At 41.5% G+C, this 23,157-nt stretch overlaps 2 protein-coding genes across 2 annotated transcripts; one reads left to right on the forward strand and one right to left on the reverse strand.

The window, feature by feature from the left end:
* Positions 1 to 61: 61 nt before the first annotated feature.
* Positions 62 to 9,850, reverse strand: wdr32 (WD repeat domain 32). Its single transcript, XM_074692598.1, has 7 exons — positions 9,176 to 9,850; positions 6,403 to 6,516; positions 5,971 to 6,168; positions 5,456 to 5,658; positions 5,284 to 5,364; positions 5,046 to 5,191; positions 62 to 3,694 (listed from the first exon to the last, which is right to left on the reverse strand). The coding sequence occupies exons 1-7, from the start codon at positions 9,622 to 9,624 to the stop codon at positions 3,323 to 3,325; spliced, it is 1,563 nt and encodes a 520-aa protein (XP_074548699.1). The 5' UTR covers positions 9,625 to 9,850; the 3' UTR covers positions 62 to 3,322.
* A 2,370-nt stretch (positions 9,851 to 12,220) lies between these two features.
* On the forward strand, positions 12,221 to 22,634 carry hhipl2 (HHIP-like 2). The gene is made up of 9 exons (XM_074692220.1): positions 12,221 to 12,580; positions 13,561 to 14,213; positions 16,405 to 16,548; positions 16,725 to 17,056; positions 17,178 to 17,304; positions 17,467 to 17,612; positions 17,691 to 17,772; positions 19,744 to 19,826; positions 20,418 to 22,634. Exons 1-9 carry the CDS (start codon positions 12,221 to 12,223, stop codon positions 21,032 to 21,034), a joined length of 2,544 nt encoding a protein of 847 aa, XP_074548321.1. The 3' UTR covers positions 21,035 to 22,634.
* Positions 22,635 to 23,157: the final 523 nt, after the last annotated feature.

The following is a 23,157-nucleotide window of genomic DNA, read 5'->3' on the forward strand; positions in this document are numbered from 1 at the left end:
ACAAACAACAGGAAACAGATTAAAACCTAGAACAGGTGAGACCTGAACAGAAAAATAACAAACTCATAAAAATGAATCAGGTTTTGTAGTTGCTGAACCTGAAATGCGAACGGCAGATAAGACACTTTTCTTCCAAAGAGCTTCTGAATAAGGAGTGAAATGAAAAGCAGCAGTGAATATACAGCACTCTGATGATCTTTTAATTCTCAGCGCAGTCAAGAGGAACGTTTAAAAGTTAATTTATGCAACCGAACAGTTTGTGAGAAGAGATAGGAAGTTCTCGAACTGGCTGAGCTGAAAGTTAAATAGACCCCATATAATATAATCCATTTTGAGCAGGTTATTGAGGTTTAATGTGGTTAAAACATCCTTTCTCAGAGCATGCAGGGACATATTTGTGTGAGCTGAAACTTTGAATTGAAATTTTCTAAGTCACTTATGCTTGGGGAAACTATCTGACAGCAAGTTTGGTAAAACAATGTCAAGAAAAGAGCTTTTTTTGACATTAACCAGACAATAAATTCACTTTCAGTTCAATGAATCACACGGTATTTTTGTGTTGTTTAATCACTATGAAACCCGAATTTAAACTGATAATGTGCCGTTTTTTTCGCGAGCCAGGAAATATCCGGTTCCTGCCAGGAAGTAGCCTGGTCCACAGTCCGCATCGAACTGCGTGTTTCCCTCGTTTTTTCCGTTTTTTTTTCTCCCAGTCTTACAATACGAAGAAAAAACAGTGACTACCTGGTAGAAACGATATTTTCCGTCTGATTCGCTCATTTCCCCAACGACGTACACCGTACAGGGCTGAATATCATTTCTTACCCCGCGATTCAGATAGATATAAAGAGCACGACTTTGACCAATCAGAGGCGCAGCTCTGTTGATTGACAAGCGGGCGCCCAATCGCTGATAGGTTAGGTGCTCTAACCCCGCCCCTTTCTTATAAAGCTTTATGTACGGCGCTCGCGACGATTTGCTTCAGAATTCTGTCACCGACGATGATGTCACAGAGACTCTGCCAATTTATCACAGTCTGTGACTGATACAAATACAGAAACGTCGATAATTTTATCAATTACAGACTTTAATACGCTTTTGGTTGCTTGTTGTGTCAGTCTTCATAAGAACCAGTTTTGCTTATCACCTACCTTAACATTACAATACATTCAATCAAACAAACGTGTGGTAGGTATGATTATCACTCATCTAACTTTTGTCAGGAAGTAAAAAAGTTTTCCCATAATATGTTAAGTAATTAAAAAAAAGCTTTGCAAGATTTTTCAAATCCTTCTCAGCAGGTCATCTCAAGCTCTTAATTCACAACAGTTTGGCATCTGATAGCTCCACACAACATCACCCACACATACATCAATAAGAAAAGGAGAATCTTCATAAAGGCTTGTATGCATAGTAGAATATGCTATGTGTATCCTATGTTTAGCTAAAATCTATTCTGTAGTCAGCTTCACATTAATGCATCATCCATACATGTGCTTTAGTCTTCTATAGAAGTTATACTACACTGGTTGAAAACACAGAGGCGCTGCCCACACTGAAACAGTCCAAGCATCAGTTTGCTCCTTAGAGTAGAAATAACCTGACTGGACGCCTGTGTGACAGCGGTGTGAGGAGAAAACAGACACTAATGAACATACAACCTCTTCACAATCAAACTAAACAGGGACAACTATTAACGTGTGTGTTGGCAACAATTTCAACCAATTGAAGTTAAACAGGGGGAGCTGAGGCAACTTCTACTGATGAAACAGGCTAAAACAGAAAGTGTTAGAAAGATGAGGCCGGCAGTGTCGTATATTTTCCTTTCATTTGATAAAGAAAAGACAAAACAAAATTCTCACTTTTTTGCACCTTGTCATGACCCATTCTTAAAGTTTGACTTGACTTAGAAAAGTTTGAGCTCTCCAAAGTTTGTTGGAAAAAGCAGAATGATACCAGCCTTATCTTTGAAAAACTAAAGAGTTTATAGAGAAACTTTTTAAAACCGGGAGACTGCCAGACTTTGACAGCATTAAGCTTAAGTTAAAAACAAACCCATGGAGGGAAATGAGAACTGTAACCAGACCTTCAGCTGCCTCAATGAACACAAACAGCGACTCAAACGAATCCAACACTGTGAACGCAGAGTGCCTTCATAAATACACCAGTAAAACCACTAAAAACCACCAGAGACCATGGAGGTGGACACAGGGTGAGGGTGGGAAACAGAAGGCATGGGTGAAAGGGAAAAGGCATTGGCGATGAGGTCCTGGAGGTCTGAGCAGAGGGGGGGTCAAAGTTCAGATTGTTTGAGCAGAGAAGCAGCACCTGTGGAGAAGGCATGAGCAGAGCGGAGCAGCTGAGAGCGACAGCAGACGACTCTGCATCAAACGACGGACGACAGCGCAGACGACGGACAAACAGACAGGTTTGTGTTAATCCTGTGGAGTTACAGAAGATGGATGGAGTGATATCCGTCTGTTTGCATCCTTAGTGTTTTTGTCCGGAGAGAACAGGATGAGCTGAGTCTTCTTAAAAGTTTTCAACTGTTAGAGACAAATCTATTTTTAGTATGAAAAAACAAAGGAGCTGAAAGTCTCTCCTCAGCTTGGACAGGAGGTGTTTTTTGCCTCAAAGTGTTTTTTTTTTCCTTGAAGTCAAAGATGGAAGAGTTTATATCCACTGAAGTTCACAAATTCAATCCCAGAATTCAGCGTTTTTCACAGCTGCAGATCTGAGTGAAGAAGCACTTTCAATAATTTTCCACTTAACATGTCAGATGGGTGACGTTTCCAGAACAGATTGTCTGATAAAATCCAGAAAAGTCGCATTAATCCATCAATACTGATAGTGGAATATCTGTGTTCAGTAAATCTACCTGTTTGTTCCACTGCAGCACTTTAAAACAAATGCTGGGACACTCTGGTTTCAATTTGTTTCCTTCTTTTGTCACCGTGCACGGTGGTTTTTATGTTCTTTAAATCAGCCATGATTCTCAGGAGCACTCAAACATAACACATCGTGGTTAATGCTAATACACCAACAATTAACACTGCAGAGCTGTGAAAGGTGGGGGACAAAATTATTTATAAAGAAAAAAACACCGAGCTTTGACGCCTCGCAGTGCAACCCAAACACCTTCAGGTGAAAACTTTGTGCCTTTCACAGATTTTAACTTACTTTTTAAAAATTTTATCAGAACAAAAAAAAAAAGTTTCTTTGAGCTCCAGGGCACCGTAGAGTCTCTTCAAACATGAGTTTACAGAGTGATTTCAAAGTTTTTCTTCGCTCAGATCTACAGCTCGTCATCCTGCGACCGTCTCTAAAACTTGGGCTGATAAAGGGCGACGCGTCCACTAAGGCAGCCTGAGGCCAGCTGGCAGTGCGTGGGGGAGAACTTGGTGGTGAGCACCACGTCGCTGTGCGAGTAGATGGACCGGATCTCCCGGAGGCAGCTGGTCTGGACGGGCATGCAGTCGGCCAGCTCGCCGCAGCTGTCGTCGAAGGCCAGCAAGCGGACGCCGTAGCCGTACGGGGAGCAGATGAGTCGTCCGTCCGGGCTGAAACACAGCTCTTTGATGTAGCCCCGGCCCACGTTGGCCTCTTCGATGTAGTGGGTGAGGCGGAGGGAGCAGCGGGGGGAGACAAGCGGGCGGGTCGGGGCTCCCTCCTGGAACTCATAGACACACGTCCACTGAAGGGGGAGAAGGAGGGTGAGTTAAAAACTGAATCTATTGGTCGTGTTGATGTAATCACTTAAAAAAAAACGATGTTGGTGACAGTCAGAGGACGAGAAGTGGACATGATTCAAATCAGGGGTCTTCAACCTGTAGCTTTTTGACTCCTTTGCAGTGACTCCTTGTAGATTTAAAAAATATCAGTGAAATAAAGAATTTTTATTTTTCTTACAGAGTGTATTGATGAATAAAGACACTGGCACTAAATAATGCGTTAACATTTAGTTGAACTAAATCTTCATCCCATCTGTCAATAAAGCCTGCCACCGCTCTACTTCACCTCCTACAACATCAACAGCCCACCAACTTTCCATGCACCCGTGGCTAACCTCAAGTTTTACAGCCCTGGGAAGAAAACTAAATCTACAAACAGACAAATCTGGAGAAAAATACAGATTTTAATTCTGTGTGGATGGATTCATTTAACTGCCAACGTGCCAGCTCCATATACATGATTGTATATATGGCAAGACATATGAAAATCACAAAAAATAATAAGTTAAGCAATATAATCAAAATGTTATCAAATTCAAATAGTCTTTCAAATAATTTAAGATTTTTCCAATTTAAATAATTTATTTATTTTTTTGCTTTTTTTTAACAATGCATTTTTTAAAAATATTTTTGCAAATTGTTTAAATTTAAGATTGGTTTGTAATTTTTAAAAGATTTTAAGCTGTAAAACTTCATTTAAAAATTTTTGTAATGTTTTTAAAATTCAAAATTTTTAAGACTCTTGAAAATTATTAAAATTTTAGTCTCTTTTGGAATTTTTTGAATTGTTTAAAATTTCAACATTTTATTTTTTTTTTATCCAACTATTTTTGGAAAAAGTTTCAAATTGGTGCTTAACATTAACTTTATTTAAACTTTTTATTTTTTTTGAAACTCAATTTTCAAAAAAAAAAGTTTTAATTGAAATTGTGTATATTTTTTAAAATTTGACATTTTTGCAAGTTTATAAAATATACAAAAGAATAGAATTAAACTAATAAAAAACTAAGAAATCAGATGTATAAGGTAATTATTTAATGATTTTATCTATGTTTAGATTTTTATCCACTGCATAGTCTTTTTTGTGAAGATAAAGCACATTTTGTGGCTCATGAATGACTTTAACCCAGGTGAGCTGAGGCTAAACTGCTCCTATGAAGGTAAAGTTTGCAGACCCCCGGTTTAAATCAAGCTTTTTGCCACTTTTGAAAAATTTAAGTATTTCCCTTCACTTTCAGACCAAAGATGGAGCTCAGCTACAGTTTAACAGATTCAATATGGATCCTATAAAATAAGAAGCCACGCGTCTCTGACCTCCTGATCGTCCATGTTGCTGGAGCATCTGATGAGCGTGGCCCAGCCCTTGGGGTGCAGCTGCAGGGAGGTGATGCAGTTCCCTCGGTCCCTCTCTCCAGGGATCTCTGGAGTCAAAACCTCCAGACTATTCCTGGGAGAAAGACCTGCAAAAAAATAATTTTAATTATTTAACGGTCTTCATTTGAGGGGCAGGAGAGAAAACTTAGCTCAGATTTACATGGTGTCTGTTTTTGACCTTCTCTGTGAGGGTGGATTTTGCTGGAGTCATTTCCCTGACGAGGAATTCCAGCTGATCGAGACGTCGATGTGCCTCCATCTACGGGGTCAGAACAGGGTCAAAAAACATTTCATACATAAAACATACATAAACATAAAAGAGTGCAGAATAAAACAGACAGTGATCTGACCTGAGCTGAGGGGGGTCCGTCGTGCTCGCAGCATGCGATAGCTGCCCACCTCCAGGGACTGCGTGAGGTCCAGGTCGTGGAGGATGAGCAGGTAACCCGAGGACGTGGAGATGAGCATTTTGGAGCAGTCGGGCGTCAGACGCATCCTCATTAAGTAGCGTGTGTGGAAGAACTTTTTGTGTGGGCAGCCGTCCTCTGTAAACCTGCAGCAGAGGAGCAAACAGGAGAGACTTCAGGGGGAGGAGCAGGATTCTGGATTTGGGACGCTTTCTTTTCCCTGGGGAGGGAAGATGCAGTTTTCAGTTTTGTTTCAAAGCCAAAAAGTAACTTTTTCACCTTCAGGCTGAGGAGCTGCAGCTTTTATTTGACGTATGAAGGAAAGAGGGCTGATGAAAAGTCAGTGATTTATCCGTCACAGTTTCATGTGCAGCTCCTGATGCTCATGAATCTTTGTTTACACACCCTACACTCTGAGATACACACTTTCCAGCTCACACACACACACACACACACACCTGTTTGTGTCCCACGTGATGACGTTTCCATCAAAACCCGACGTGACGAGCAAGCGTGTGTTTGTGTCGTACTCGATGTTCTTCACCCAGCTGGCGTGGCCGTGCAGCGAGCAAACCTTTGAGTTCAGCTTACGGAGATCCCATAATGCAATTGTGGTGTCATCAGAGCAGGTGGCAAACAAGCGATTGTCCAAAAACCTTCAGGGCAAGGAGAGAAAAGCGGTTTTCATTCACTTATTTACAGCAGCTTGATCCTTCAGAGTGCTTTTTATTGGCCTCTGCATTTCACTGAGTGACAAGGAGCTTCATCTAATGCACTTTGACCAACAGAAGAAATGATTTACACCAACGTGCTGTGTGCTGCTTTCAGCTTTTTAAGGTGCACTCTCCTTGTTAACTCTCCCTGTAGGATGTCAGATTAGAAGAATTCACCTTATGTTGTTGACACAGTCCTCATGGGCCTCCGTCAGGGTTTTAATGTGTCTGGATGAGATGGGATCGAACAGCAGGACCTCGGTCTGCTCACAGGCCACAGTCAGCACCGACCTGAGAGACAGAGAGCAGATAAGACAAACCACAGTAAGTAAGGGTGGATCTCTTCAGCCATGCTGCAGAGATTTGAGATCTATGACGCACATCTCATTCTTACACTCTTTTCCATGAGCCCATCACCATTACATAGTTATTACTACTTACTACGAGTAGCTAGGGGTGAGTATTGGAAGGAACCTCTCGATACGATACCCCTGACAATACTTGGGTCACGATATGATAGTATCAGGATAGTATCACTATATATGTTGTGATATTCTGCACAGTTTACTAAGAAAAAAACAGAGATGATGTTTATCAAATATTACTCAAAATTAAAAGGACCAAGGAAAACATTGATGTCTATGGTATACCGACTTGCTCAGAACGACAAAAACCCACATTATCAAGTTTAGAAATTAACAAGCTACCACGGTGGAAAAAGTATTGATATTAAGAGTTTGAATATTGATATTGTATCACAATATATTGCCATATTGTGATTTTTTTCATACCTCTACTCTTAGCTACTAATACTTACTCAAAAGAAGTACAAAAGTAATAGCATTCGGATGAAATATATTACTATAATGATTCGTGTTTTAGATATAATTTTACTTAATGTTCTGTAAAAAAGTCAAATTCATCAGATTTCTGCCTGGACATTAAGGTGCCAAAACCTGTGCAGTGTTGCACTGGGTCATACTACAAACTTAAAACTTGGCATGACTTTTGCCCATAGACAGAGCCACTGATTTTATGTTTCCAAGAAGAAATTCATTTTTAAAAACAACTTCCTGTAGGCGGAGATAGGTTCTAACGCAAGGTTCACACAGGACGCGCCGCGGGCTGAACGGAAGCGCCACGCACAGCAGTTTTGGATCGGCACTGGGGTTAACAGATGTAATTGTTCACACAGCACGCGCGCGGAACGGCTCGCGCTCTGGAGCGCATCCGCTCTGCTTTTCTCTGTTTTTTCCGTGAGCGGCGCGCCTCAAGCGCCAGTTCTGAAGTTTGAACAGAGCAGACGGAAACGTCCGATCACTGCCGAGCTGAGTCAATGTCTGATCACACACACACAAAGCGCGGCAGAAAACGCTACATGTGTGAACAGCCAAGCGGCATGCGCGCGCGCGGCGCCTCTGTTCCGCGCGCGGCGCCTCCGTTCCGCGCGCGGCGCTTCCTGTGTGAACTTAGCGTTACATGTTATAGCTCTATTTTTCTTACAATATCACACAAAACATTTGATTATGTCACTTCAGCAGGCAGCCCATCAGTGTTAGCTTCCATTTGATACCAGGTTTATGTTTATGGTTCTTGCAGTTGTGGAGTTATTGACTATTTATTGTGAACATGTTGTTGTCCTCAGGAAAAGGAATGGATACCTTTCCCCTTTTTAAATGACACGGTACCCATACCCAGTACCTAGCAACCTGTGTATATCTATGTGGTAATGAATGTAATTTTTTAAAATAATAAATAACCAAAGATTTTCAATTTGACATATTTATTCTTCAATATATAAACCTGCAGTGGTGTGTTCATGTCCAGCATGAAAAATCACGTACTCTTCCACTCTCCCATAGTCACAAGGATGTGTTTAGGTACCTAAACATGGTACTTTTGGTTTTATGTGAATTGGTACCTGGTACTACAGATGGAATTCAGTCGGTACCTATAAAAGTACCTAATGCGGTACCCATCCCTACCCCGGAAACTTGGAAATTGGCTGAAACTGCTCGCTAAAGTCCCCACCCAAAAAATCCAACTTGACAACCACTCTACAAATTTACCTGTGGGTCCCCTCCAAAACAAAAATAGGGCATAAGCTTGTATCCCAACATGCCCACAATAGTCTTTACAGAAGCACTTTTCAGAAGTGGCCCCCTGACTTTGTGAGAGTGCTGAAGAAAGTGGGTCCCTGGACTAAAACTTAACATTTACAGCTCAAGCACGTGGGTATGAAACTAATTCCTAAACTGCAAAATGATCTCTTCTTCTCAAAGTTGCAGATTTATAAGCTTTAAATCAACTCCAAAGGTGAAATTTATTTGTATTTTGGTGCAGAAAAACTGCGAAGGATATCCTATTGCAAATATGTGTGTTACATCATTTAGATTGTATAAACTCTGTCATTATATGAGATTCATTCAGTCATTTAAACCCACAGATGCACTGACATAAAGGCAGAGTGGGCTTCTAATGTTTTCACCTCTATTTCCCTGAATAACAGGCTGGCTGATGGCGCTGTCCCGCTGTCACACAAACACATGCGACCCAGACTGGACACAGCTTGACCTGGTTTGGCTTCAGGATTTACTCCCCACATCTGCTGTCTGAGCACCTGAGGCTTTAAACCCTGCGTGAACTCATTAGCTGCTCCCTGGGAGGGGATTTGGCAAGATGTCCAGGTTTGATAGTGGAAAATTCAGGAACCTCAGCTGCCTTGGTTTGGTTGTGGATTGTCAGTTGATAAATAAAGCAATTCAAGCCATGGGGAAATGTTTTAAACCTACTGAGCAACTCCTTGCTGGTGTTAAAAGTGATACTGAGGAGATCATGTTGCACCTGTCAGGCATATCACCCATCTTTGTCAAACCCTTTCAGAGCATGGTTTTTAGATAAGTTCTGCAGGCACTACGGACCCCCTGAAGGCCCAAACATGTATACCTACCCATCCGGGGAGTACTCCAGGTTGAACACCGCTCCATGGGTCTGAGTGCTCAGGTTGACAGACTCTACAGCCGGGTTCATAGAGCAGTACAAGCTCGTCATTGTCCTGAAGTTATCTCTAGCCGGGTCCACAAACACCCCTCGTCGTATCGTCCTGCTCTGCAGCCATGAAAACAGGCTGTTCCCCCTGCGGCTGTCGGGGCTTGAGCCCTCGCCGCTCCCAGTCTGCGGCACAGCGGCGGACGGTTGGCAGGAGGTGGGCTCTCGCTCACGGGATGCCGGGGACCCAGCCGCGCTACGATCCACCCTGGACGGAGAAGCCGTTTGTGGGGTGTCATCTTCCACATCCGAGTCGTCGATATCAGGGTCTTCCTCTTTGTCGCTGCCGCTGTTGGGCCTGTCCCGCGACTCGTCCGCGTCCTCGCTGTCGCTCTGGTGCTCCGAGCTCATTGTAGCCTCTCCAGCGTCCAGTCAGGGCGGCTGTGTTCAGGAGAGCAGCGTCTCAGCTTGGCGGTGGTAAGTCGAATATTCCCGGTCACCTACCGAACATGGAACCGTGTATTCCTTCTCCACGTTAAGACACCATGGCGGTGAATATTTAGTTGCAAATGTAACGTATGTTTTGTGTCAGACTTGGCAGCACCTTGTCGCCGCGCGTCAAACTGTTAACAGTTCGCAGAGCTTTTACCGGAAACGCATACAAGACGCCTTCAAAGTAAAAGACCAAAGGTGTTGTAAAAGGAGTCGCTTCGTCCCTTTTAGTCTGTAAATATAAATATTACTGAAAAAAATCTATAAACATGTTTCAATTGATTTAGTTTGAGATATATAACACGTAGTTCTAGTCTTACTGAGATTATTAGCCCTAGAAATATTTTATTCTGAAAGTGTGTGGAGGAAGTCAGATGTTCCTATGCTCTGCAGCTTTATGACTTTCCTCATCACCAAAACAAATGCAAAATAAGACTGAATGACGAAGTTCCGCTTCCTTGTACACTTTGCAGTGTATTTGTAAATTGATTGCTGCCTTCTGCTGGATAAAAACTGCTAAGTCTACCCTGTTCTACCTCAAAGAGGCAAAGTACTTTTTTTATTTGCTTTAAAAAAAAAAACAAAACAGTACACTTACATTTTTATCACATCATTCCTTACATAAAGGGGGATACATCGTTACGGTATCATTCAAAACCTTTATAAACCATTTGTATGCCTCCTTTTCCAGAAATACCTTGCTCTAGAATCTTCTATGGCTGACATTTATTTTATTTTATTTTATTTTATTTTACTTTATTTTATTTTATTTTATTTTATCTTTCTGTGATGCAAAAGTTTAACATTCTGTATAGGTACATAAGTCTTTACACTGGCAGTCTCCTCTGCTTAAAAATAATTTGTAAGCTAAATCAGAGATAGAACACTAACGTAAAAGGAGGTAACAGACATCTGACTTCCTTTGCACATGTTATATTAGACTTTTATAAATTGATGAAGTCAAACTGTCAACAAAAAGAAGTGGGGTGAAATGTTTTTTTTTTTTTTTTAAACATCCAGACTCCTTACTATGGGTTAATTTGAAATGAGCTGTTCTTTGTAAATATATTCAAACATAGTACCCCCCATTCATTTTCAAAGCTCCTGTGAGGAACGTCAGTCTGTGTTGACTTTGTCGCCCCCTTGTGGAAAAATTAATGTAGCTGCTTGGCTATTTTTTTGTTCTTAAAAAAGCTTTGTTAACATACCTTTAGCCGTCAAAAACCCTTGAAGAGGCAAATGTTTAAGAAAGGCAGTGTGGCAATGTCTGTTCAGACATTAGAATACACTTTTCAGAAATCTTCAAACTAACACTGTAGGTCTTGTTTGCTTATTTGGATCATAAAGCTGCATCAGTATTAACCTCTGTCACTTATAAAACTCACTTCAGTATCACCATTTCCTCGCTTGATGCTTTAAATACATCTTCATTACTTTAAAAAATTGATAAAACACACATTTTAAAACATCAGCCCTGGCACTGGGTTTTAACAAAGAGACACTGTTGGAGACATGTCTGGAAGTTGAAGTGCTCAGTCACTTCCAGGTAAGAGGTATTATCTCGTCACAGGAAGCTGTCTTACCTTGACAATCAGACCAAAACCTATGTGGTCCCCCAATTTAAGGGGCCTCTTCCAGCCTCCCAGTGATGCCTTCAGGGGAAAATAGCAAGACTGCTATGTCACAGTGCCAAGAAATATAGTTATCAGGGTGGTTATCTAAGGACTAATGGGCTGAACAGATGTGGTTTTAATGGTGCTTTGTTTGCATGGATGTAGAAACAACCCCAACATCACGGTTCTTGTCGCTAAATCACATGATCCAAACATTCATTATCCTCAGTGTAGACTCGGGTCTGGAGTTTGTCTTAATTACAAAAGCAGTTTGCTAAACGAGCACTGACGCTGGATGAAGATTTGTCTTTTATTCTCCTTGGCACGCGCAGAGTCTGATGACAGACACCTTTACATTCAGATGCGAGTTGCATGCCGGGACAGTGGATCTGGGGTGAAGTACAGCTGCTGCGAACATGTTGCACAAACAGCACGCTGCCCGGAGGCGCTTTGACATGAATGTGAGACAAAATTACAGTCTGTGATGTGGTAGCCTGTTGATATTCGCATGCCTTAACGCTCTGTGTGTGAGTGTGTGTGTGCGTTGGAGCGCGCTGTTTTCACTTTACTGCGCGTAATCCTCTGCCAAGCTCTCTGCGGTGTGGAAACCCGCGGTGCATGACGGAGAATGAAATAAAAATCCAGTAAACTGACCACCATTACGGATCCGTTATGTTTTACCGCTAATTATTCTGACAGGACTCAGACAAGGTGTTTTCACCTGCTTGTGAAGGAGGCGAGGCAGAAGATGAAGTGGAGACTGGCTGCCAGGACGCACAGACACAAACCTTTGCACACGCGTGAGAAATGCATTCACACACACGCGCGCGCGCACACTTACCCTCTGGCTCCTACATAAAGGAGAGCAAACAGTTGAAGTCTTTCGGGGCCACACGGCAAAAATGACAAGTCCTCGGGATGCTGCTTTCCATCCAAGCGCAGCCGGTTATGCGTTTTTACGCACGGCTGTGGATCCGAGCTCATTCATAAAGACCCCGAGCCTTCCTCAGTTTTTCTTGATCCTGTCTCTGATGTTGCTCGTCCAGGTCCAGACAGCATCAGCTCATCCTCAGTGTCTGGACTTTGAGCCTCCGTTCAAACCTCCGTGGCACCTGGAGTTCTGCACGCAGTATGAGGAGTTTGGCTGCTGTGACCAGAGGACGGACAACACCATCGCGGAGAGATACTGGGACATCATTGACCAGCTGGAGGTTGAGGGATATGAACTTTGTGCAGACATGTTGAAGGAAATCATGTGTCAGGTAAATTACTCTACCTCTGCAAAATGAGTTAAAGTCTGTGTGACCGAGTTAGTTCGTTCTACAAGTTATAAACCAATTTCCTAAAATCTACAGAAATCGTTCATTTATTCAGGAAACAGTGTTTTAGTCTTAACCATCACTGATATCTTAGTCCAGAATGCTCAATCAGCTTTTGGATTTAAATAACAGCATCTAATTTTAACCATGAGTAAATTTTTATCCAACCTTACACTGTCAACAGTTCCATGTTTTGGATTTGTGCAACTTTAAATTTTATTTGCTGTAATGAAAACTCCAGATAGTTCAGTGTAGAGGATGATATGTGAATATTTACACTTTTACAGATGCTTTACTTTTAGAAAGCTATACCCTGCTTCCCTAAGATGAACGTTACTGTAAGTTGCTATTCTGCTAATAGGGATCTGTGTCTGCGCCCTGCAACAAGAGCAAGTATATTTGATTTAAAGGAATAGTGCAAAGTAATTAATACAGAAGGTGAAAAAAAAATCTCATATTTCTAAAAATGATATATTTATTAAGGAATCCGTTAAATCCCAGTGAGGAGATTTTATTATGGAAAAGATGTAAAGCAACATTATTTATTTTTTCCTCACTATTTTTTAAACACTTTTTGAAGGGAGCAGCTGTAACTAAAAAGCAATTTCCCCTTGGGGATCAATAAAGTATTTCTGATTCTGACTCCAGTTTGCCTCAAGTGGACACTTGAGGAACTGCAGCATTATGCAATTAATCATCTTCATTTTTCAATGCCAGATGTTGCTGCTTGTTTTGCAACCAGTGACGCTCCCATTGGCCATCAGTAGGGATGTAGGATTAAAGCAGCCAAAAGGCCGTACCAGACTTGTTTCGTGTGTGCTGCTCATTATTTGTTCTCCACAGCTTTATGTTTTTAGACAGTCTCTTTAAAATGTTTCTGTGACTGCATTATCAATGTAGTATCTCTTGTTGGTCCCATCCAGGAGTGCTCTCCATATGCCGCCCACCTTTACGATGCTGAGGATCCGTACACACCTGTCAGAGAGCTCCCTGGCCTTTGCTTCAGCTACTGCTCCAAGTTTCATGCTAACTGTAGCCACGTGGTGAAATATCTCACAGAGAACCAGCTGCTCAGGGACACCTCAGAGCGAGACGTGTCCACCTTCTGCAGCTTGGTTGACTTATCTGATCAGGACTACTGCTACCCCAACGTTTTAAAGAGCTCTGACCTCAACACTAACCTGGGACAGGTGGTGCAGGACCCCAAAGGGTGTCTCCAGCTGTGTCTGACGGAGGTTGCGAACAATCTTAGGAACCCTGTTTTGATGCTGCACAGTGGTGATGAAACACATCGCATGTTCATCGCAGAGCAGGTGGGCTTTGTTTGGGTCTACCTGCCTGACGGGAGCCGGCTGGAGCAGCCTTTCTTGGACTTGAGTGGCGAGGTGATGACCACGCCCTGGCTGGGGGATGAGAGGGGCTTCTTGGGCATGGCCTTCCACCCAAAGTACCGGGACAACGGGCGCTTCTTTATCTACTACTCCATCCAGGTCAACAGTAAGCTGGAGAAAATCAGAATCAGCGAGATGAAGGTGTCTGCCTACGACATGAACATCGCTGATCCTTACTCGGAGAGGTACGGGAAAGTTTCTTCATCAAATCAAAGTTGAGTTTAGGTTGGTGCAACCCTCTCAGAAACAGGACGTGGCTGTCTGATACCTGCTGGGCTATAAATGTGCTAAAGCTTGCATAAAAATGTTCTGAGTTTAATACTGTAAATCACTCCAGTGTCAACCTGGGATTCTTCCCAAGCCTTGAGTGTCATAAAACTGAACGTTTTTAGCTAACAGCTAAACTCAACTTGGCAGAATATGGATTATATCTCTATGTTAAAAGAACAAAAAGCATTAAAAAAAACTATAAAATGAATCCCAAACATACAAAGCTGTAACCAAATAGCACATAAATCTCAAACTGTGGACCAAGTACAAGGGTTGAATTCCTCAAATGCAGCTGCTTTGATGATATAAAGGCTACAGGTATGTAGCAATTTGCATAATTAGGGACGCGGCTAATTTCACCGACAGGTGCGCAGCTGTTTTTCAGAGAACTTAATGCCTGATCCGGATCTTTTTCTGTATCTGTGTGAGAAAAATGATGGAGAGGTGGGCTGCATTGAGTCTGCATTTCCAGTACGACCACCATCACGTGGGCTGAAAAGGCCAATGACGCCGACTGAAGACGCCATTTTTGGGGATATTGGAGGTTGGGGTTCAATGAAAATTGTTGTTGAATCTTAGAAAACTTAGTGTTTTAGGATTATGTTATAGTTTCAAAGTGAAAGGCTAGCTCAGGGGTCTGCAGCCTTTACTTTCAAAGGGGCTAATTTACCTCAGCTCACCTGGATTAAACTCATTGTGGAGCCACAAAATCTACTTGATCTAGACACAATAAAGACAATGTAGTGTATGAAATTCTATACATGGTTCAAATGTATTGAGTATTTAAATTTTAGTTTGTAAAATTATCTGTGACGTCTTCGTTTTTTAAAAAGAAAAAAATTAAATAAATTTGCTAATATTAAAAAAAAAACTGAAATAAAAAAATGCAAAAATGTTTAAATTAAAAAAATGAAATTCAGTATAATTGCAAACATTTTAAACGATTTAGAAATTTCAAAACTTCAAACACTGAAAAAAAAGCAAAGCATAAAAGAATGTTGAAATGGTAAAAAAAGTGCAATTTTTTAAAAACAGTTTAAGACAATGTAGCGTATAAAATTTTATACATGCTTCAAATCTAGTGAATAATTTAAATTTAAATTTGTAAAATTATCTGTGATGTATAAGTGTCTTTATTGTTAATATATTTGCCAAATATTGAAAAAAACCTGAAATAAAAAAAAATAAAAAATGTTTAAAAAAAAAAGCAAAAACAAAAAAATGTTATTTACTAAATTTGCAAAATTGCAAATTTTCAAACAATTTGGAAAAATTCTAGATAATAAAAAAAGTGTTGAAGTGGTAAAAAAAAAATACATTTTTTTAACAGTTTGGAAATTTCAAAACTTCAAACATAAAAAAAAAGAATTTCTGTTTGTTTCTTGTCTTACTACATATCAAGCGTGTGTATTAAGCTGACACATTTGCAGTTAAATGAATCCATCCACACAGAACTAAAATCTGTATTTTCTTCCAGGTTAGTCTTTTTGTAGATGTAGTTTTCCTCCCAGGGCTGTAACACTTGAGGTTAGCCACAGGTGCATTGAAAGTTAGTGGGCTGTTGATGTTGTAGGAGGTGAAGTAGAGCAGTGGCAGGCTTTCTTTTAGACATGACGCAATACCCTCTGTAAGAAAAATAAAAATTCTTTATTTCAACAATATTTATCTAAGGCTGCAAGGAGCCACTGCAAAGGAGTCAAAGAGCTGCACGTTGCAAACCCTTGGGCTAGCTGTTTCTGTTGAATGCAAGGCTAAATTAAGCTAAGCTAAGCAGGCGCTAGCGCACAAAAAATGTCATCATTTGCTTTTCATGTCAGACTCTGAGATCACTCTCCAACAGATTCTTGTGTCAGACAAACATATGTGAGAATGTTAATCTGTCTTTAATCTTGGGGGATTTTTTCCTCCCTCAGGCCTGCTCTGTTATCACGTCATCTTGTCAAAGAAATAATTACAGCTCTGGGATGAGCGACATAAACTTAGGCACCAGTGTTGATAGGGTAGAAGCTGGATGGAGCATTACCTGAGGGTATTATGGCACCGGGGTATATAAATGTGAGTAAAACAAGTCTATCTGAACTTAACTACGGCTTTTTTTCCTCTCAGGGTTATTCTGGAGATCGAGGAGCCAGCTGCTAATCACAACGGAGGCCAGCTGCTGTTTGGGCTCGATGGGTATTTGTACATCTTCACAGGAGATGGTGGGAAAGCTGGTGATCCGTTTGGGAAGTACGGCAACTCTCAAAACAAGTAAGGTTTGCAGAGTTAGAGGAGCTCAGGGTCTGTTGAATGACATCCCAAAGTTCCTGAAGCTTCTCAGAGGAAAGAGGATCGAGGAGAGGGGAGGAGCAAGAATCAACGATACATGAGAGACGTATTTACCTCTCCTGGGTCAGACGCTCATCTTACCTGTTTTTCTTCCCCAGGAGTGCTCTGTTGGGAAAAGTACTTCGTATCGATATAGATGTGAGTAACTCCAGTGGGAGGCGGTACGGGATCCCCCCTGATAACCCCTTCGTGGGAGACCCAGATGCCCGTCCTGAGGTTTATGCATATGGCGTACGAAACATGTGGCGCTGCTCTGTAGACCGCGGAGACCATCTCAGCCGATACGGCAGAGGAAGGATCTTCTGTGGAGACGTAGGCCAAAACCGCTACGAGGAAATCGACATTATTGAAAAAGGAGGGAACTACGGATGGAGAGCCAAAGAAGGCTTCGAGTGCTACGATCTGAAACTGTGCCACAACTCGTCCCTAAGTGAGGATTTCAAAGTTCTAACTATTTTCAGCAGCAGTGCTACTTTCTCCACCTGTTGTTTCTGTTTTCAGTCTAATTTAATCCGCATACTTCACTAAGACTCTGTTCTCTGCCACCACAGATGACATCCTCCCCATATTTGCATACAGCCATCATGTTGGGAAGTCTGTGACAGGCGGATATGTGTACAGAGGATGTGAATCACCCAATCTGAACGGCCTGTACATTTTTGGAGACTTTATGAGCGGGTAAGATTGTTCTGATCCGAGCCAAAGAGTGTACTCCAACTGTCGGGTTAAAAAACTTTAAGCATGTGAGGAAAAAACAGATGGATTAAGTTTCTTTTAGCTTGTCTGCTCAGCTGAGGTGCAATTTTAAATCTTTAAAACTGACTCCGACTCACCCCTCAGCCGGATCATGGCGTTAGAAGAGGATAAGACAACGGGCAGCTGGAAGGAGAGGAGCGTCTGTATGGGAACCACAAAGACGTGCTCTTTCCCCGGACTCATCAACCATCACCACAAGTTCATCATCTCGTTCGCTGAAGATGAAGCAGGTAACACACAGATCATCTCCTCCCAGGATTAGTCATGCAGCAGTTTGAATGTACTCACGAGATGTTTCTGTTTATAAGGTGAGCTGTATTTTTTGGCCACTGTGTACCCGAGTGCCATGTCTCCTTTTGGGACCGTTTTCAAGTTCGTGGATCCCTCCAGGTAAGTCGGACTAAGCTTAAGTTGAACGATGAGATTTGTTTGAATCAGCCCTGTGGTTGTTTAGGGCAGTTGCTTCTAAAAAAAATCAAGTTTGAACAAATTTAAAATGACCCGCAATTTGCTCAAATAAATTCAACCCCCCACACCCACACTTTGGCCATGTCCTCACGTAGCCAGGTATTAAGGAAAACACATATATTTTAATATGTTTACGCCTGTCGTCCACACGAAACCGCAGTTTTACATCACCGAAAACGATGTTTTCTTAAAACTCCGGCCAAAGTGAAGATTTTGGAAAACTTCGGTTTCATGGTTTCGTGTAGACGCTGGAAAACGGAGTTTTCAGTTCTTCAACGTCACAGCTGAATGACGGAGGCTCATTCTGGTTGGCTGACACGGGTTTTACGTCAGGAAAACTCTGCCCCTTGTAGGATGCCTCGAGCCGCACTCATCGGCGGATTTACCCGCTGCGTGTGGACGGAAGTATTTTTAAAAACAAACCAGGGGGGATATTCGTTTTTGAAAATACCTGGCTACGTGTGGACGTGGCCTTTATTAGCTCAGTAGCTCCTCTAACGAAGGAAGCTCTGACAGCTTTGAAATCAAAACGCAGCAACAGATACTCAAGATGAACGGTACGTCTTGATTTCTAAGATTATTTGCCAGAAACACAAGTCTATCAACTTGATTGGGATAAGTGTGGCGATACTACCTGTCGACCAGAACTCGTGCTCAGAGCGCACAGACATTCCTGGCACACACAGGTATTAACTTTGAGAGTTGGGGGTACCTGTTGCACCCTACTGCCCTGTTTCCCCCAAGTGATCCGGTATGGACCAGTACAGTTTGGTACGTTGGATCGGTTAAGTCTGATACTGTTTGTATTTTCACAGCGACATTTTGAACAGGTATTCAGAGAATGAACATGAACTTTTCACCTCATGTCTGAAGTAATGTTTGAACCTAAAATAAAAAGTGACAGCCCTCGAGATGTTACCATTGAAACATGTCACCAAATGGAAAGACTTAGGCCCCGTTTCCACCATGCAGTCTGTTTTAGATCAGTACGGTTCGGTACGAGTTGGCTCGGCTAAGCTTGGTCCTGTTTGCCTTTCCACAGCCAACCGTGCCCCCTCGTGGTAGGTGGCGTGTAAGCTGGATGCCAACAGCCGCATCAGTAACACAATAGTGTGAAGCCGTAGCAGCGCGACACGGTGTACCCCACTGATAATCCAATGAAGAAGAAAAACGCGACAGTATATAAAGAGCAACGATGGAAGACATCCAGCCTTTCGTCTTCTTTGTGAATGGCATGTGGCTCTTTGGTACAAAGTGCAATCAAGCTTTGTTTCAGAGAAGACTGTGTGCCGCCAGGACAAATATGGCCACTGTCGCAAGCGGTAAGTGACGATTCTTTCGACCAATCAAAGGGCTGCAGTGTTGTAGCTCCACCTTCCAAGATCGGATTGGTTTAGTCTGGCACCCCAACGGAAGGGTGCCAAAAAGTGGGACGGCTCATCTCGGTTATTTGGGGACCTGTCCTGGGATAAGTCAGTGGAAACAATGTAAAATGCGAGATGAGCCCAAATGAACCACTTGGTGGAAACAGGGCTTTTATGGTTACGGTATATAACCTATTGAACATAACAAAGATGAATACAGGATTTTGGGATTAGGATTTTGTTCCCTGAGGACCTTGATGCCACCCAGAGTTGAACTGTTGAACAATGTATAATACAAAAATATTGCCCCAAAGTAAGAAAACTACCGCGATACAGAAATCTTTATTTCCATCTGAAGCTGTAAAGATAAGGGAAACATTCAACCTCTCCAGATAATGACATTGAGAGCAAGTTCATAATCATTTTCAAGGATCATCAAGGGATGTAAGAAAAACTCTTTAACTACTGACAAGTCCTTTATAGACTCAGAATTAATGATCCAAAACCGCGTCTTCTTGAACTTCTGCAGGAGAGCTCCTCCGGGGAAATGTAAGCAGAAGCCGCTGCCTGTCAAAGTGCGGGGGAAGAAGCTTCCTTTTGTGCCCAGGGAGTGTAAGTCACCTCAGTTTGCCTTTGCAATTTCTATCCCTACTTTTAGTAATTACTTAATCTGTCATTTTTACGATGTGCACATACCAGACGTTAAAAATGTGATTTAAAAGGCAAATTTTTGTCTGACAAGAAGGAGCCTTAAACTGATGTATGTCTGTAAAGTCTTCAATCCTAAGACTGAGAAATAGTTTGGTTCACTCTAAGCGCAGCAGATATAAACAACAAAACATACCATCATCATAATTAAACTGATGTTAGAGGTTTTGCGAGAAATCTGTTCTGGCAATCCAACAACTCGTCTGCATCCAGCGCTTAGTTTTTGTCCCGAATAGACCTGTTTTTTTTTTCCTCCCTGTTTCACGTCTATAGGCTGCCAAAGGGCATATATAAACTATAAAAAGTAGTCCCAATTTACATCAAAAACATACTTAGAAAAGAAAGGGACAAAAGAGGAAAACATTTCAAACATTCAGGCTCGTGTTCAGATCCAAAAATGAGATCTAGCCTCATAAAACAAGAACATCTGTGGCTACAAAGTTGAACAAGAAAAACTGTGAAAATGAGTACTTACCGACATCTGTGCCATTTCAGTGACTGTGCTGGACATGAATGAAAAACCTACAAGACCACCACTGAGAAAATTCAAACTACCCACCAAACCACCGGCGACCAGCAGCCAGATCAAATCCACCACGACTCAAACAACTACTGCAATGACGACGACAACAGTGGCGACGACGACAGCGGCAACGCCAACGACAACGAGCACTACTGTAAAGCCAAAATGGAAATCACTGGATAAGAACGCAAAGAAGACAAACAAGCTAAAACCATGGAAAAAGAAGAAGAAGAAAGTGCTGAATAAGCCGGCAGCAAACCCACAAATGAAGATTTCTATGAAGAAGGATCAATCAAAGAAAACTCCTGTGGTAAAGTCCGTAAGAAACAAACCCAAAAATAATCAAACATCTACACCTGACTTTAAGAGCAACACCCTGAAATCCCCTAAAAAACTGAAAGAGGAGAAAGTACAACCACGCAAAGCTCCTCCAAAGCAAGGGGCACAGAAACCAATCAAACAAGAGAAAAAAAGCATCAAGACTGACGAGTCTCGAAGAGAATACAACACCTTTCTGAACAAAACCAAGACCAGCTTTAAGGTGAAAACAAATAGAACAATGACGAACAAACTTCAGGGAAAACACTAGACAGATGCACTTTTTAAATGAGCTTTGTGATGTAATTTTGTTTGTGAAATGATCATGTTTAAAGGAACAGGTCAATGTTTTAGGAAATGTACCTTTGGCTTCAACTGAAGAAAATATTAATACTTATTTCTGGGGTCCTTTGTTATAGCTGGGTCATCAAGATCCCGGTTCTCTAATTTTGTCACCAAACAACAGTATGATCAAAACAGTTTGTGAATTATACATTGGGCCCAACCCTTTCCCAACCTTGAATGTAGGGTTATGACTCAGGTGCACCACTCTCTGAAGGGAGAGGGGAGATGGGAACCTTCGAGAGCATGCACACAGAAATAAGAGACTAGAGATGGGTACCTTTCACATTGGAAATGATATGGTACCAATGCCTGGTACATGGCAATCAGTATCGGTACTCAACAGTAACAATTTCTGGTACTTTTGTGCATTTATGTGGTAATAAATATTCCCTTTTTAATAATAAAATCTCAAAGTTTTTCAATTTAACATATCAATTTCTCAGTATATAACCTTGTAATGCTGTGTACATGCCCAGCACGGAAAATTGCCTTCTCTTCCACTTCCTCACAGTCACAAGGAAGTTTTTAGGTACAAAAACATGGTACTGTTTGATTTTACACGAATCTGTAATTGGTACTACAGACGTATTTCAGTCAGTACCCATGTAAGTACCAAATTCAGTACCCATTCCTATAAGAGACTGGTAGAAATTAACCTGCTCCTCCAGATCTTAAGAAAACAATTAAGATCAACTCATCATTTCAAGAAAACTTTCTAGAGCTTCTGTACCTTAGAGAAAGATTGTTATAGTATTTATATCTTAAATTGATGCAGCAAGCTGCCCGTGGCAGCCTAGCTTAGCATCAAGACAGGAAAAGAACCACTAACTTGGTTTTGGTGACCAATTCCTTTTACCAGAACCTTCTTCAGAAATTAATGTCTAATTAAAAAAAAAATCAGTAGCTGTTTCCTTTGTTTCAAATTTTAGCATCTTGCTAAGCTAACAGAGTGGCCCATAAATACCATGTAAGCCAGGAGTCACCAGCTTTTTTGAGACAGAGGGCTACCTCACGCCAAATGAGTGGCACAAATTGCTACTTGTCTGATAAAACTTTCTGAACAAAATTGCATCACATTTTAATAACATTAATCATTGTAGGAGTGGTAATACTATGTGATGAGACTGCTCACAAGTCAATGTTAATTATTTCACAGTTATTATTAATGATTTGCAGAACAATGATTGTACAAAGTAGCTCCATTGTGACCAGTGCATTTTTGGAACATGCCTCGCGGGCACCTTAAGTGGTTCTTGAGGACACCCAGGTGTCCACAGGCATCACGTTGGTGACCCCTGCTGTAAGCCAATACATTTATACTATTACCTAAAATGTTGACCTACTCCTTTAAGCCACCAAACGCCCAAACGTTGCATGCAGTTATCCACGTAATCAAACTCCATTTCTGACTGTTATTAAATCATTTGGTTGAGTTTAATCACTACCCTGTTTGTATTTAGAACATATCAAACAGGTCTGAAGTACAAAATAGCAGCAAACAGAAAAAAAGCTTCTAACTTTACGGACACGCGCTCTTGTTAAATCGCTCTAACTTTACAACACATGACAGAGTCAAAAATAAACATGTCTTTTCTGTGTATGTGTGTATGTTTCAGACATTCTCTGTAATTAAACTCCACACAACTGGTCATAACTGAACCCACTGAGACCATGGCATGCTTCGCTGCTGCTGTGGATGTACAGCCCCGCCGACTCCTCAGGATGCATAAATGTCACAATCTAACATCTCTGCTGCCAATCCTGGAGCCTTTGTTATGTTAAATATATGCTGAATCCAGATTTTGTAACTCTGTAGTTTTGGCACCAGAAAGATGAAGGTTGCCTGAGGGTAAAGACTGCTTGTATAACATAACATGACACAACAAAAATCCCATACTAGAGTTCAACAGCTTCACTGTAAACAAGCACACAGTTACCAAAGGCCATGTCATAGTATGTTAACATATCTTTAACATCATGAATATTTAAAATAACTCAAGTTGCAGCACCTGCAGGTCTTCTTAATTTAGGTACCCTGGCCCTCTATAT

Source organism: Halichoeres trimaculatus, unplaced genomic scaffold (genome assembly GCF_033239565.1).
Source record: "Halichoeres trimaculatus isolate MK-OKI-2021-1 unplaced genomic scaffold, fHalTri1.1 fHalTri1_scaffold_17, whole genome shotgun sequence".
In the NCBI taxonomy this organism is placed as follows: Eukaryota; Metazoa; Chordata; class Actinopteri; order Labriformes; family Labridae; genus Halichoeres; species Halichoeres trimaculatus.